Raw genomic sequence first — 14,444 nt, forward strand, 5'->3', positions numbered from 1 at the left:
TGGGTCTTCTATTGCTAAAATTTGAGTTGTTTCTGTTCTTGTGTCTGCTTAAGTGTGCCAGAAGAACTCGTGGACGTCAATGGCTTCCAGAAACGGAAAGTTTTGGCGCTATTTTTGGACTGGCATAAAATATGGGAGTGTTTGGCCGTCGATGGTATTTAAATTCCGCACCCATTTGAAAACTAGTCACAGTCAAATTTCATCCGCAGACATGAGACAGTTGTTAGTTTTGTTGGTGCTGATCGGTATCGGTTGTTCCGCTGCCAAGCTAAATCGCGTGAAGCTCCAGGCGAACAAGAACTTCACCAAGACCCACGGCAATGTGAAGGCCGAGAAGACCCTGTTGGCGGGGAAGTACTCGTTCTTGGAAGAGATCGCCACCACTAGTTCCAGTTCATCGGGCGCCACCGAGAACCTGCACAATTCCCTGAACGCCGAGTACTACGGTGTGATCGGAATCGGAACGCCGGAGCAGAGATTTAACATCCTGTTCGACACGGGATCGTCCAACCTTTGGGTACCGAGTTCCAAGTGCCCCAAGTCGAATACCGCATGCCAGAAGCACAACAAGTACGACTCGGAAGCTTCCAGCACCTACGTGGCAAATGGGGAGGACTTCGACCTGCAATACGGAACCGGTAGTCTGTCGGGATTTCTTTCCACGGATTGTGTGACCGTTGCGGGTGTCACCGTTCAGAATCAGACATTCGGCGAAGCCCTCAGGGAGCCGGGAACAACCTTCGTAGGTGCTCCATTCGCGGGCATCATGGGATTCGCCTTCGAATCGATCGCCGTGGATGGAGTGACTCCGCCGTTGGACAATATGATTTCCCAGGGCCTACTCGATGAGCCCGTCGTCTCCTTCTACCTCAAGCGGCAGGGCACCGCGGCCCGTGGTGGAGAGCTCATCCTGGGGGGCATTGACTCGAGCCTCTACAGAGGCAGCCTCACCTACGTTCCCGTTTCGGTTCCTGCCTACTGGCAGTTCAAGGTGAACACGATCAAGACCAATGGCATTGTGCTCTGCAACGGATGCCAGGCCATCGCCGACACCGGAACCTCCCTAATCGTGGTCCCGCAGGCTGCCTACACCAAGATCAATCGCCAGTTGGGCGCCTCGGATAATGGCGATGGAGAGGCGTTCGTTAGGTGCGGCCGAGTCTCATCCCTGCCCAAAATCAACCTCAATATCGGCGGCACTATCTTCACTTTGGCACCCAGGGACTACATCGTCAAGGTGACGCAGAACGGTGTCACCTACTGCATGTCCGCCTTCACCTATATGTCCGACATCACCTTCTGGATTCTCGGCGATGTGTTCATTGGCAAGTTCTACACGGTGTTCGATAAGGGCAACGAACGGATTGGCTTTGCCAGAGTGGCCGACTATTAACCTACTGTTCTTGAGGCTTAGATAATATGATAAATAAATGCATCACATAAATACCAATTCAGAAGTTTAAATGCAATATTTCAGAACGATATTATTCCAATGAACTTCGATCTTTGAGTTCCAGGTAATAAAATATCTTTATTTGGGTTATAACAACTATTTTCAAGCCACTTATAAAATTTTCAATTATAGCCCCCATGAGGAAGCCTGTCTAGGCAAAAGTGCTTATCATTGAGTTATTAGTAATTTAAGAATTATACCTGATAAGAATGTTTTGAGTAAAGCAGACAATGTGGTGTTATTATTATACCCGTTACTCGTAGAGTAAAAGGGTATACTAGATTCGTGCAAAAGTATGTAACAGCTAGAAGGAAGCGTTTCCGACCCCATAAAGTATATATATTCTTGATCAGGGTCACTAGCCGAGTCGATCTAGCCATGTCCGTCTGTCCGTCTGTCCGTCTGTCCGTCTGTCCGTCTGTCCGTCTGTCCGTCTGTCTGTCTGTCCGTCTGTCCGTCTGTATGAACGCTGAGATCTCAGAAACTACAAAAGCTAGAAGGTTGAGATTTTCCACGCATATTCTTGGGCTTCCTACGCAGCGCAAGTTTATTTTAGCCGAGCGCCACGCCCCCTCTAACGCCCACAATCGCCCACTAACGATTTTAAAATGGGTCCTGCGCCCACATCTTTAAAGATTTCCGAAAAGTATAAATGCAATTTTGTTGTGTATATTTATACCTATCGAAATGTAGAAGACATTTTTCAAATCGGACGATTCATTAAAAAGTTATACGCAATCAAAAATTATATATCTATCTCCCTCGCACTCCCTTTAGCTGAGTTACAATTATTAGTCGGGACACCAACCCGACACAGCGTTCGCACTCCCTTTAGCTGAGTGACGGGTATTAGATAGTCGGGACAACAACCCGACTATAGCGTTCTCTCTTGTCTTTAATTCTATTATACAAACTGGGATTTTTATTGGATCAATATCTGGCAAAGTTATAAAATATTCAGTTATAGCCTTTAAAAGGACAGATAATAATATTTTGAGTATATCATAGTGCTAGTTCTCTTATAAAAACTTGGATAAAACCTAGAGTTATAGCTCCCACATAAAGAAGTCTGTCTACTCACTTGGGATGGGTCAGCGGCACTTCCAATATCAATTCGGGCGGGTAATCAAAGTAGTCCGGATCGTGACCATTGGCCGAGACCACCACCGGCAATATGTCCCACTCGCTGCCCTTGCCCTTCCAGCCCAGCTTGGTGCAGACCTGATGGATAGAGATGGGATTGGACATCAAACAAATGTGAATCGGAATCGAAAATCAGCATAAGGCCAGCAGGCAGTGGCGGATATAAAAGTGACATGTGTAAAAATAAATGGGGATACTTTGGGGCTTGGTTTTATATGCAAATACATCATTGTGCGGATGGCGGGGGGACTTGCCAAACTGACGAACCCTAGCCCGTACCACACCACATGTTCCGTGCTCCACCCACTCTCCGGCAACATCTGCTACCGTATTTGTGCTCGTATTTATTGACAGCTTTGTTGTTTGTTCGGTTTTTGCGTATTTAAAAAGAGATTTATTACAACGAGTTATAGAGCGAACTTGCCGTTGTTGTGGGCACTGGATTCTGGGCTCTGGGGCTTTAGCAACTTGTTGGCTCGACAAAAGGTCGGGGAATTGGACGGGCCAAAGGGTGGAAGGGTCAGATTTAAAGGCAAAAGCAATTGATGCGTGTAAATATTGTGATGGCTGAGGAAAAAGGCATGCATTTATGCATGTATGATATGTAAATTGATAGCTGGATTACGCAGAACCACGTGAATAAATAAGGACCGTTTTGATCGTTGTGTAAATATTCCGTAATTTTTCGTTTAAATAAATAGGCAATGAAAAGTCAAGACGAATGTACAAGTCCATGATAAATTATTTTTGTTTACCCCACATTTAAAGTCAATATTTTGTCCATTTTATAGGGATTTCTGGTTCTCCATTTACTCACCTCAGTGAACTCAACATTCATGGGATCGCCGATGATTTTTCCATCAGCCTGTTTGTAGCCGGCATAAGATATCAATTGGTTATTCCAAATGCGATAATCATGCTTGGCATCTGTGCGTTGGGGAAATATCGTAATAGCCGATCTGCCATGATAAAAATACAAAATCAATTTATTTAGCAAGGAAACCCAAAACAATTTGTGTGCACCAAACATTAAAGTTCGACAAAGTTCAATGCAACTTTTGCAAACCGCCAAAAGCGTTTTGCGCCCTAATGTACAAAGTCAAAAGTGCAACACCAACCCAATCAAATTGGGTAGTAGAAAGGATGGGGCTTGAAATATTCATAGAATCAAATTGGCAGCCAACCTCTCAATTCAGCCAATTAGCAAGGCAAAAACATAATTTGGCAATCACTTTTCGCAAACATTCCGCTGACGCCTGCCACGTAGCGGGCAGATTATTTGAAAATTTGAAATTTTGTGTGCCAAAGAGCATGGGGAATTATTAAAAATTATGCACAGCTTCCATTTCGAAGCTTTAAACGATTACCCGGCATCGAAAATGGTATGTTCTTTCTAATTACCATAAGCTGGCAATTAAGCTTCACACGAAAATATAAAATTGCATTTACAAAAAAGACTGTGTTAATTGTTCAAACGAAATAATATAGATCCATTTAATCTAAGAAGAATTTTGTTTCGCTTTAATACTTTAATTTTCTTTTATAATCCTTGTTATTATTATTCATTTTTGGGGAAAACCAGGTCTAAATATTTGATTTTACCCAACACTTAACAGACAAATTCAATTACCTCAGGTTTCCTTTATTTGTTGCATATTTAATGTGGTTGCAAATTGCTTCAAACATGCCACTTGTTGTTGTCACATACCGACAGTCAAAGACCTGCAAAACGTAGCATATAAATTATAGAAATATCAGCTTGACAAGAACGAATCACTTTTCACTGTAGAAGCACATGCATATAGAAAATTCATGCCAGCCGGGGAGAACGCGCAATTCCCGCAGAGCAAAAATTACCTAAAATATTCAAATACTTGCAGCAGCTAGAAAAAAATCAACAGAATTGGCAGACACAAAACTAAAAGTGTAAACAATTGTTTTTTCATGAGTTTTAGGTGCCAGCCCCCAAGCCCTCCAGCTGTTCAACAGTTTTTGTTGCGTTGTCCAACGGGGCGGATGATAAATGTGACATAAATTTCTATGTAACTTCTATATTTGTTTTGTTTCTGGCATGGGTCGACGTATAAGAGAGTTGTTCGCAACTTGTTCATACACCGAAACCCTTTTTCAATTATTTCGCTTCAATGAATTTTTTGCAATATTTCTGTTTAACTGTCACACTCTTCCTACATTTTCGCTTGTGTTATCTGGGCGCTTACAATTGTTTTTTTCACACCTGTTTTTGTGGCTAACCCTCTTTAGGGTCTAGGCCAAAGTAAAGTCCTTACATTTGGCTTTATGGGATTTCTGTGTTAAAGCCACTCGAAACTGAAATTCATTTCTGTCCAAGGAAAGCCCTTTTCATTCGATTTTCTGCTGTGTTGGGTTTCGTTATGTTTTTTTGTAAGGGGTGTTCCAATGTAAAACGAGTTTCCTAATTAAGTTTGTAAAGCGGTCCAAACTGAACCCTTTTTAAGTGCTTACGCCACACATACTTCATTTAATTTAAAGCAAAGTTTTCCACTTTTTTATCGTGTCTGAGTGGTATTGGATAACTTTTGTAAACTTTTTTTGTAATTTAATGAAAAGTCAGAGCTCAACGGAAATGTTTATAGGGCTTTGCATTATGAACACAATGCAGGAAAACATATAAAGGAAAACAATATGTTTCTGTTTGCCCAGAGATAAACAGGTGAACTTTTTTCGGGAAATATAAACCAGAAGTTGATGCTTTTCATAATATTAATTATTTACTTTTTGTTACTTTATTATTACTTTATATGGTTTCAATAAATTTTCTGCTAAACAAATGAAATTTAAAGTAAGCCTGAGTACCGAAATGCAGCATAAGCAGACAGTTCTAGCTATTTTAAGGCAAATGAAAATGACAGTCACACGCAAATATATTTATAAATTTGATATATAATTTATTTGACATGTCATACAGCGAAGGTGCCTTTAGTTTCGCCATTCACTACTTGTCTTTGGAAGTCAGATTTGCCCTCTCAAGTTCTCAGCGAACACACACGCAAATCATTCAGGCGGAAATGCAAATCAGTTCACACATTACTAAGCACACACACAGAGCCAAAGGCAGCCATTTTGCTATGCCAACTACTGATCATTATAATTTGTATAGGAGTGTGTGTATATTCGGGTGCATGTGAATAAATCTCTGCCTTGGGCGAAATTTCTTTTTCGGGTAAATTAAAATTTACGAGGATTTGCATTTCAAATTTTAGCTTTGTTTGGCCTATTCTCTTTCAGAGTCTGCTTCTCGTCTTCGAAATTTGTCATTTGCTCGGAAAACACGCATAAATCTAGAATAATGTGGCCCAGACAAAGGCACATATATTTGTCTGTGATTTGTGCTCTGACAAATTCGGCTGACAACTCCAGCGTTTATTTCACCCATATAATTTTTTTGAATTGCACACATTTAAGCCTAATATGCCTTGATGAATTGCTATCATATTTTGTGGATGATGAAAGTTGATTTTAGGGTTTGCATGCAAAGCAGAGGTCATGAATCATTGAAATCCTGATAAATCAAGGGAGTGCGTAGGTTTGGTGCAGAAACTTAAAGACACTTTTCGGATTAAATTGGCAATCGTAATATTTTTCCCGAATAACTTTAGAAGCGCTCACATAATTCAAATTTCTTATCACCCACCTGCAACTTCGACCATTGTATACGACCAATGCAACGTGAAGAATTGCGCCAAGCCAGTTTGGCTCCATAAATTAGCTCGGTTTCGGTTAGCTGATAATGTCCAGTTGTCTCAATGCTCTGGCGCACCTGTTTCCACCGTGTTTCGTGGGCGGTAGATGATGTACTACATTAGAGATGGAAGATAAGATAAGTTACGAGTGTTATTCCTCTCTTTTAAAATGGTTTTTGTTAGGAAAATATTTGAATATTGGAATTGTTAAAATTGTTAGCTATTAAAGAACTTATAGCTTAGATTAAATATATAAATTAAAAAATAGAATTAAAAATAATTTAAATTACATTAGGACTTCTTTTTGAATTTATGAATTATAGTAATTATAAGAATAAATAAATTGTTTTGTATAAAAAACTCACCGCTTTATCGAGGTGAAGTACTGCTCCAGAAAGTCCTTGGCGTGCTCCATAATCAGATCAGATTTTCGAGCCTCCACGGCCGCGTTGCCAATGTTCATAATACTGCTCGTACAGGTGGCCTTCGAGCAGGAGAGTATCTGAAAGACGCAGACGGGGAGAACAAATAAGTCATCAAGCCGAGATGAAAACAGTTTGTCCCCATGTTTTGACAGCTTTAATTAAAGAAATGTAATTGCTCATTTTGGTAATTAAATTTTTATTGGCAATCGCCTCGCAGCGACAAATGGGAATGAATGGCACTTAGAGAAACTGGTGACAGATGAGGGACAGATAGAGCGCAACAATGCTACGAAAATGAAATTGATAAAAAAAATGAGGAAAGCCAAAGGTCCTTCGCGAAGTGACTTTGCCTTGGATTCAGGGAAAACGTTTAAAAAGCATTTCACTGTCAATTGCGGATGCCGCTTTTCCCAACCCCCCGGCGTTTCCTGTGCGCGCTTTTCCTCGACTTAAGCCCCGCTTCTTGGTTTGCTTTTTATGGTGCGTGTCGTTGTAATTTTCATTTGCACTGCCTCAGCTCACCTCGGATTCTTGCCTGCAGAGTGTTTTCTTTACCTTTCTTCTCGGTTTATTTTCCCGACGGTTTAATTTACTCAACACCCCGACTCCCGTCTGTCTATTGCTCCTCCTTCTTCAACCGCCACAATCCGCCCAAGACACCCGCGGTCATAATTAGTTTGTTTTTCCAGGCAGTTGAGCTCTCGAATTGGCTTGGCAAAGTGTGGCATAAAAACTGCTCAAGTGTCGCAAGTGTCTAACTAAAAAATTTCATGCGGCGATGCTCGCTACAATTATGTCACTCATACGCAGTGTGTGCCGCGTTGAGAGCAGCTTGTTGAGTGTTTAGTGGGTAAATGGGTATGAATGCGTATAAAGGGAAAAATTAACTGTTGAAATAAACCAGCGAATCAGAGTATTACATTGTGTGATGGGCATGGAAGAACTAAAAGGATTCAGGGTGCCAGTAATTAACTTTCTAGTTAAAAAGTCAATTTAAAAACCTTTAAAATAATGCGCGATGCAGTAAGTTAATGGATTCTAAGAAGAGATTGCCTTTTAGTGACACTGGCTTATTTTCGCTACTTATGAATTGAAACTTTATGAAACAAGGAAACTTTTGGTTGCATTTTTACGAAATATTTTAATTCACAATTAAAAACCTATTTTTAAAGTTAAAAGTATTAAATTAATTAATACCAATTTACTTCTTACCAACTAAAAAAATTTAAGTAACTCAGGTATTTTAATGAGCAAACTGAGCACAGTTTACAAAAATTAATATAATCATTTAAATTTAAAAATAAACATTTAACTATTTACATTTCTTCTTTTTTAAACTAAATTAAGTATCTCTGCCTAGAACATACAATAAGCTAAACATCATAGTAGTAGGTTCTTGTAAAAAGGATCTACCTTTAAAACACCAACACGTGTAGCCAGTCGTTGAGGTAATAAAAGTGGTAATGCTAGTAAAAGTGAGGGCCATAAAAGTTGGAAAAGCAATAGCAGTCAAAGTATCACATTTGGCAAAAAACTGAGGGAAAATGCAAAGGGTTATTTTTCTGAACGGACCCACTTCAATGTTGAGCTGCGATTTCCGGAAAGTCACATTAATTTTAGAACACTCCCTTGCCTCCTTTTTCAGCCTTTGCCTCAACCACAATAAAGTGCAGTTGCAACTTAAAGCCAAACCACATACTATGCTTTGTATGCACATGGCAAAAATGCAGTTCCTTCTGCTTTTCCCTGGTCCCGCCCGCATAAACTTTGCCAATTTTCACTCAGCTGCGCAAGACAAATTTATGCACAATGCAAACAGCAACCGAGCCAAGGAAGCAAAAACAAAACAGCCCAAACACGAGCGACACATGATGAAAATACGTTAGTTAGCAACAGGGAGGAGTTATTATTCTAATAAGCCGGAATCAGACGCGGAATGCGTCTGGCTTAGTGGCTAAATTATTATTTTCTGCGGGCGAGGAACGCTCATGAGGCAGCGCTGGCGTTTGCTTTTCGTTTTCATTTTCAGCGGAGCAAATGAATTTTTTCCTACCCGGGTAGGAATGCAAATAATTGCCAGCGCGGGACTGGTTAGCACTCAAAGTTGTCCAAAATTGTTTTATGTAAATATAAACAGAATGGCAGAAGGGCGGGAGGCATTCGCAGCGGAACCGGAAATTGTTGCAGCTGCCGAAATAAATACGAAGGAAACGGGTGGAGCATTTCCCGCCTACCCACACACACATATATATTTACAAGGCAAGGAGCTTAAAGTTTGGCGTGTAAGTTTGGTTTTCCTCGGGCCACGTGCCACCCAACTCCGTTGGGTTGCATCCCCTCCAGCGAATGCACTTCCACTTTCCCCAGAAGCACAGCACTCTGCCCGCCAAATATGCTCTTTTTTCCGCTTCTGCTGGAGAATTATGCCCTTCTGGGGGGGAAACTGAAAAAGTGCTGCCCTGAGACCTGTTTCTTTAGACAACAACGAACTGAAGTTGCCCTGGGATTGCATTGAAAGGTTAAGCGGAAATCAAAAGCAAAGTTTAAAAAATGCAAAACATATTTATAAAATAAAGTAGAAGAAAGGGGGGCATTTCTGAATTTCTAAAACGGTTTATCGTCTTTGATTAGTTTCTTGGCATAAATTTAACCGTAAACAATCAACCAAAACCCAATTAATTTACAAACTCAAACTAAAAACATTAGTTTTGAAAATCCTGAAATTGGATGGCAAGTAATAGATATTATTTAACAATTTTATTTAAATTTAATTTTTTAAACTGTTTAGTTAAATGTAATACCTAAATGATAATAAATAAGTTACATTATACATTAATTATAAAATCCATTTTACATCGACGAATAATGAAATAATTTTAGAAAGTAATTGTATCATTTTCGTCATTGTTTGAATAAAGCCACTTTAAACAGTATTTTAAAATTTTAAAAATATTAAAAAAATTTTAATAATAATATCTTTAGTTACGTAAAAACTGAATAAGTAATTTTGCATTTCGATAAAATTACATTAAATAAATTAATCGTTGTTCAAATATTTTTTTATAACCATCGAGCTCTTATGTGAAATGGTAAATGTCAAAAAAGTTAGCCAAAATTCAACCAATAAAAAAGTTATTGGCGACATGACAAGTGCTTTCACCGAAACATACTTAAAAAAAAGTATTTTCCAGCCAATTGCATTTGCGGACAAGCCATTGGCATAAGTTTTTCAAGACGCCTGTTTTCTTTCGGAGGAATTCAAATATTAACTGCATTCTGTGGCAGTTAAGTTTGTTTTGCCACTTTCGCCCCACCTTTTGGCAACGAAATTGCAATTGCAAGGCAACTGGCACACAAATTAAATGAAAATGCTGGCTGTGGTAATGAAAAATGCAAGGCAAACATTTGTTCACAGTTTCGGTAGACAAGTGCATGATATTAACAGTGCTGGGTAAATAATAAAGTTACTCAAAGCCAACACAAGGTTTCGCTTTCTACAATAAGGTGAAGCCAACGCTAGGATATGTATAGGCATTAACCGAGATCCACGCAAGGAGCTTAATCCACAACTTTGCGGTAGTAAAGTTTTATTAACTCTAAAGGAGTGAAGACCCTCTCCACATGCTCAAGCCAGTAAATCCCGAGTGTTAAATGCCCCGATGTAAACTTAATGCTTGCAACTTAAATTGCCTGCCCATCGTTTAAGCAGAGCTTCATTATAATTACCTGAGAGTCGGATGGAGGAGTCGTTGGGAGCAATTTGCATGTTGTTGGAGCGCTTAAATAAAATGGCTCACTGGCACATATAAATTTGTGCATTGCATAATTTTGCGCACATTAAAACGAGGGCGGCAAAGGGGAAATGAAATTTGATTGTGAAAAAGGATTCGTTGCGCCATTTCCGTTGTTGGCGTTGATGCTGACTTAATTAGCATAGAAAGTGTAGCTGTAGCGAAGCTCTGGAGCTGCGAAACTAAACTGCAACGGCAACTGCAACCAGCCACTCTGGACTTTTGGGGTGCAGGGCTAATTGGGGTTAGGGGTCTCAACTTTAAGGCGACTTCTGACACCGCCAACTTGCCACTTCGCTTATGCAATTTGCACTTTGCACTTGCCACTCCCGAGTCGGCTTAATGAGGTTCGAACCAACTGCTGAATCAGTTTTGGGCAACTGAGTTGGCCCCGCCACGGTAGGTGTGCAAATTAAATTATGCAGATTGTGGTGGCAAACTCGCTGGCAGGCTTCCAAAGACATTTGCTTAATGAGCATCGCGCATTTTGAGTTCTGACAGATAGTACAAGATAAACGCAAACAAAAGTTCACACGTGCTTTTGATCAATTGAGAGTGAAATAAAAGTGTTTTTTTTATGCCAGTATTTTTGCATTTTTTTTAACTTTTTCATCTTTGTCGAAGTTTAGCTTCTAAACTAATGAATGGAACGTCGTGTCGTGTATAAGAAAGTTTGAGCGCATTCTATTACCTGCAAAATGAGTCTTTTATGGTTGAAATCGGTTAACCACAACTCAAGTTGAAAATTAAAAAAGTGTTAAAAAAGTTTTTTACACTTAAAAAAAATTGGCTCCATAAAAAAAATTGTCTGTTCCACTTTCTTAGTCAGAAAGACGTACCTTACCGAAAAGCAAAGGTTTCCTTCATGGTATATTTCATCAATTTTTTTTTGTAAACTGGTGTAATAAATTATAATATGATAGCAAAGTATAAATAATAAACAAACTTTTCAAATATTTTGTCATTTGTTTTATTTGTTTGAAAACAACTTGTAAATTAAACTTATTGTAAAAACATCATTTTTTAGGCAATGATAATATATTAATTAAGTACGCTGAATTTAGACATTATGTATTATAAATATAATAAGCTATTATAATATAATAAGCATCCTGTAAGTATCAAGATATTCTGACCGAAAGTCCCAGCAACTACACAGAGAAAATTATCAAAAGTTTTAGGTGCAAAATAAGGGGTGAAACATTTTAAAAAGTAAAACGTATCATACAAATTTATTTTACTTTGCATTTTTAAAACGTTTTCATTTTTATTTTTAAAACGTTTTTATATGAAAACGGCACCTAAAACGTTGCATAATTTTCTCTGTGTATGGACGATAAGTCCTCTGTACCCCAAGTTTAAACTTTCGGCGTACAATAAATAAATAAAGAAGAATATAATATTTCGTTTTGTTACTAAATAAGGATTTGTATAGTCTTCTCTATCATTAATTATTTGAAACACGAAGAACAAAAAAACTTTTTCGACTAATTTTGTCGCCCGTAATAGCTCAACATTTCCAAAAAAAAAATTTTGCCATTCACCACATTAGCCAAAATGAAGTATATAATTTTACACCCACAAAGCAAAAAAAAAACCCAGAAAAATGAGGCAACTTCAGGCCACTTTATTACGATGGGAAAAGTTTTGTGGGCTGAGAAAAAAGAGAGCAGCCGGGTCCTTTATTTAATCCGCCAACCAGCCTGGGCACGCACCCGGCTAACTTTTGCATAACAAAACTGCTGTAAAACGCTCCAATTGCAGACGAGCCAGCAAACAAAACATGCATGATGCACACACACACAGTCACAGAAGCAGGATCAGAAGCAAAGAAAAAATAAAAACAGGCAGTCACACAAACAATTACATGGAAGGCTAACAGCGTCATGAGTATTAAGTAACTCCTGCAAGTATGCAATGTTTCTTGCGCTCGTTCCAGGACTCACTTTTTACGCATTCCATTCCTGGCTGAAACTTTGTGCACTTAGCCCGGAGAACAGGAGAAGAGAGTCTGGGAATTGTTTTACTGCCCTTTTATGGCACACTCGCTCGTGCATGGCCCAGTAGCTTCTCTTGGCCACGTGCAGTGGCTAATTATGGCCAAGATTCCCTATCCCCATCCCCATCCCCACGAACGTGACTCACCTCGCGACCCTTGCAGTGCAGCGTGTCGTAGACCTCCGGCCTGCCCTCGATGTTCTTTAGTTTCATCGGCTTGCGCATCAGCAAACTGCGTCCCTCGTCGTCCAGGTGCATAAAGCTGCAATTTAGATAGATGTTAGTGCTAAAGTGGGTGGAAATTGCGGGAAACTAACTGCTAAGCTAGCGAATCGGGCGCCCTAAGCGTCGCACATTACACGCTCAATATGTCTAGCCATTGGGGAATTATCTCTCTTTTCTTACTGATTTTGATAAAATTAAATAAAAAACTAAAGCACATAAAAACAAACGGGTTTAACAAAACACTAAATTAAAAAAAAAGGATTTCTCATTTATAAATCGCAGATAAGACCGTTTCTTAAACACATTATGCTTCATTGTTATCCTTTTAAATGAATACAAATGAACTTAGAAATTATAAGTATGACTATGAACACTACATCTTACAATCCTTATAAAGGTAATATATTATAATAAATATATATAAATTAATTGGCCGAATGTATCGTTAGGTTATCCTTAAAATAACCTAAACTCGAAACCATTTTACACAACTGCTCATGAGTAGAATCAAAATGGCATTGTTATATTTAGAACTCAATTTCCTTCCAGCAGAAGCCATTTGCCATAAAAAAAACTTGTCTACTGTCTAACCACAACTACCTCCGCTTAGTCGTGCCGTTATCCCTTGGCTCCCTGAACAATTTATCAGTCAAGCTAGCACTCGTGTCTCCTGTATCCGTGGTAAATGCATCCTTACCTGCCGGCACGCGACCGATAGTCCTGTGACATTTTTCTGGGCTGCTGTTGGTTCTTGGGCGACGGTGAGAGTTCTCGCGAACTTTTTCCCGACGTGGTGCCGCTGCCCGATGCAGTACATCCCGCCCCCTGGCCACTGCCATCCAGCTCGACCACGATGCTAGTGCTAGTGCCCCGCCGTTCGCGAATCGGAGGCGATGCCGTGGATATGCTGGCCCGTTTGGGGTGCCTCAATGGCGTGCCACTTGACGAGGCGACGGCCCCTGCTCCAGATGGTACTACTCCAGCTCCTCCTGCTGCTGCTGCTCCTCCGGGATGGTCCGCTTCATGGCTAGGCGAGGAGTCGCCACCGCCTTCTGGATTGCCGCTCAAGAGCCCATTGCCATTCAACGTTGGCGCTGTTTGAGCTTTGATTTTTCTGCTATTTTGTTGCTGTGCAGCACATGTAGCCTTCTGTTGCTGCTGAAGTTGCTGCTGTTGCAGCTGCTGCTGTTGTTGCTGCTGCTGTTGTTGCTGCTGTTGTTGTTGTTGCGCATTTGCAGTACGTTTGATGGTCACGAAACGCAGGTTCTCAAATATCGATGTGAAATGCTGCGACATCTTGTCCTGGGACTTGTAGCCCTTGTCCTCTCCGCTGATTGCTTGCCTCGTTGATTTGAAATGCAGCCAACAGGTGAACCACTTGGACAATTTACCCTCCAAGTTTTTGATTAAATTCTGTTGAAAACTTTGTGCGGTTCTCTTTTTCGGGCCACACTCAATTGGTTCACTGAAGATTTAAAAAGTTTTCAGAAAGTTGTATTACTTACTATGGTAGAAACAGATAGAGGAACTTAAAAATTAGAATAAAACGATATATTACAATCCTAGTATAATCTTTTAATAAATATCTCTACTACCATCGACATTTCATAGGTATTAATTAACGCAGAAAAAATAATTCATATCTAATCATCTGTAAAAAATCATAAAAATGATTTTGGTTGGCATT

At 39.8% G+C, this 14,444-nt stretch overlaps 2 protein-coding genes across 3 annotated transcripts in view; one reads left to right on the top strand and one right to left on the bottom strand.

The window, feature by feature from the left end:
• The window catches only part of Nos (Nitric oxide synthase), a 37,135-nt gene that overhangs the window by 17,157 nt on the left and 5,534 nt on the right, over nt 1-14,444 (bottom strand). For both annotated transcript variants that reach the window (XM_017146223.3, XM_070211443.1), the window contains exons 2-8: nt 13,455-14,222; nt 12,680-12,794; nt 6,684-6,820; nt 6,270-6,432; nt 4,227-4,318; nt 3,414-3,555; nt 2,535-2,674 (exon numbers count right to left, since the gene is read on the bottom strand). In XM_017146223.3, the coding sequence (XP_017001712.2) occupies nt 2,535-2,674; nt 3,414-3,555; nt 4,227-4,318; nt 6,270-6,432; nt 6,684-6,820; nt 12,680-12,794; nt 13,455-14,053 (1,388 nt within the window). In that variant the 5' untranslated portion in view covers nt 14,054-14,222. The remainder of the gene's footprint in view (nt 1-2,534; nt 2,675-3,413; nt 3,556-4,226; nt 4,319-6,269; nt 6,433-6,683; nt 6,821-12,679; nt 12,795-13,454; nt 14,223-14,444) is intronic.
• Nucleotides 136-1,450, top strand: LOC108060513 (lysosomal aspartic protease). Its single transcript, XM_017146225.3, has one exon. The coding sequence runs from the start codon at nt 152-154 to the stop codon at nt 1,391-1,393; it is 1,242 nt and encodes a 413-aa protein (XP_017001714.3). The 5' UTR covers nt 136-151; the 3' UTR covers nt 1,394-1,450.

This window comes from Drosophila takahashii, chromosome 2L, assembly GCF_030179915.1.
Source record: "Drosophila takahashii strain IR98-3 E-12201 chromosome 2L, DtakHiC1v2, whole genome shotgun sequence".
NCBI classification, from domain to species: domain Eukaryota; kingdom Metazoa; phylum Arthropoda; class Insecta; order Diptera; family Drosophilidae; genus Drosophila; species Drosophila takahashii.

Excerpts from the sequence above, each read along its gene's own strand:
- LOC108060513 (XM_017146225.3), top strand. The coding sequence starts at position 152 with ATGGTATTTAAATTCCGCACCCATTTGAAAACTAGTCACAGTCAAATT.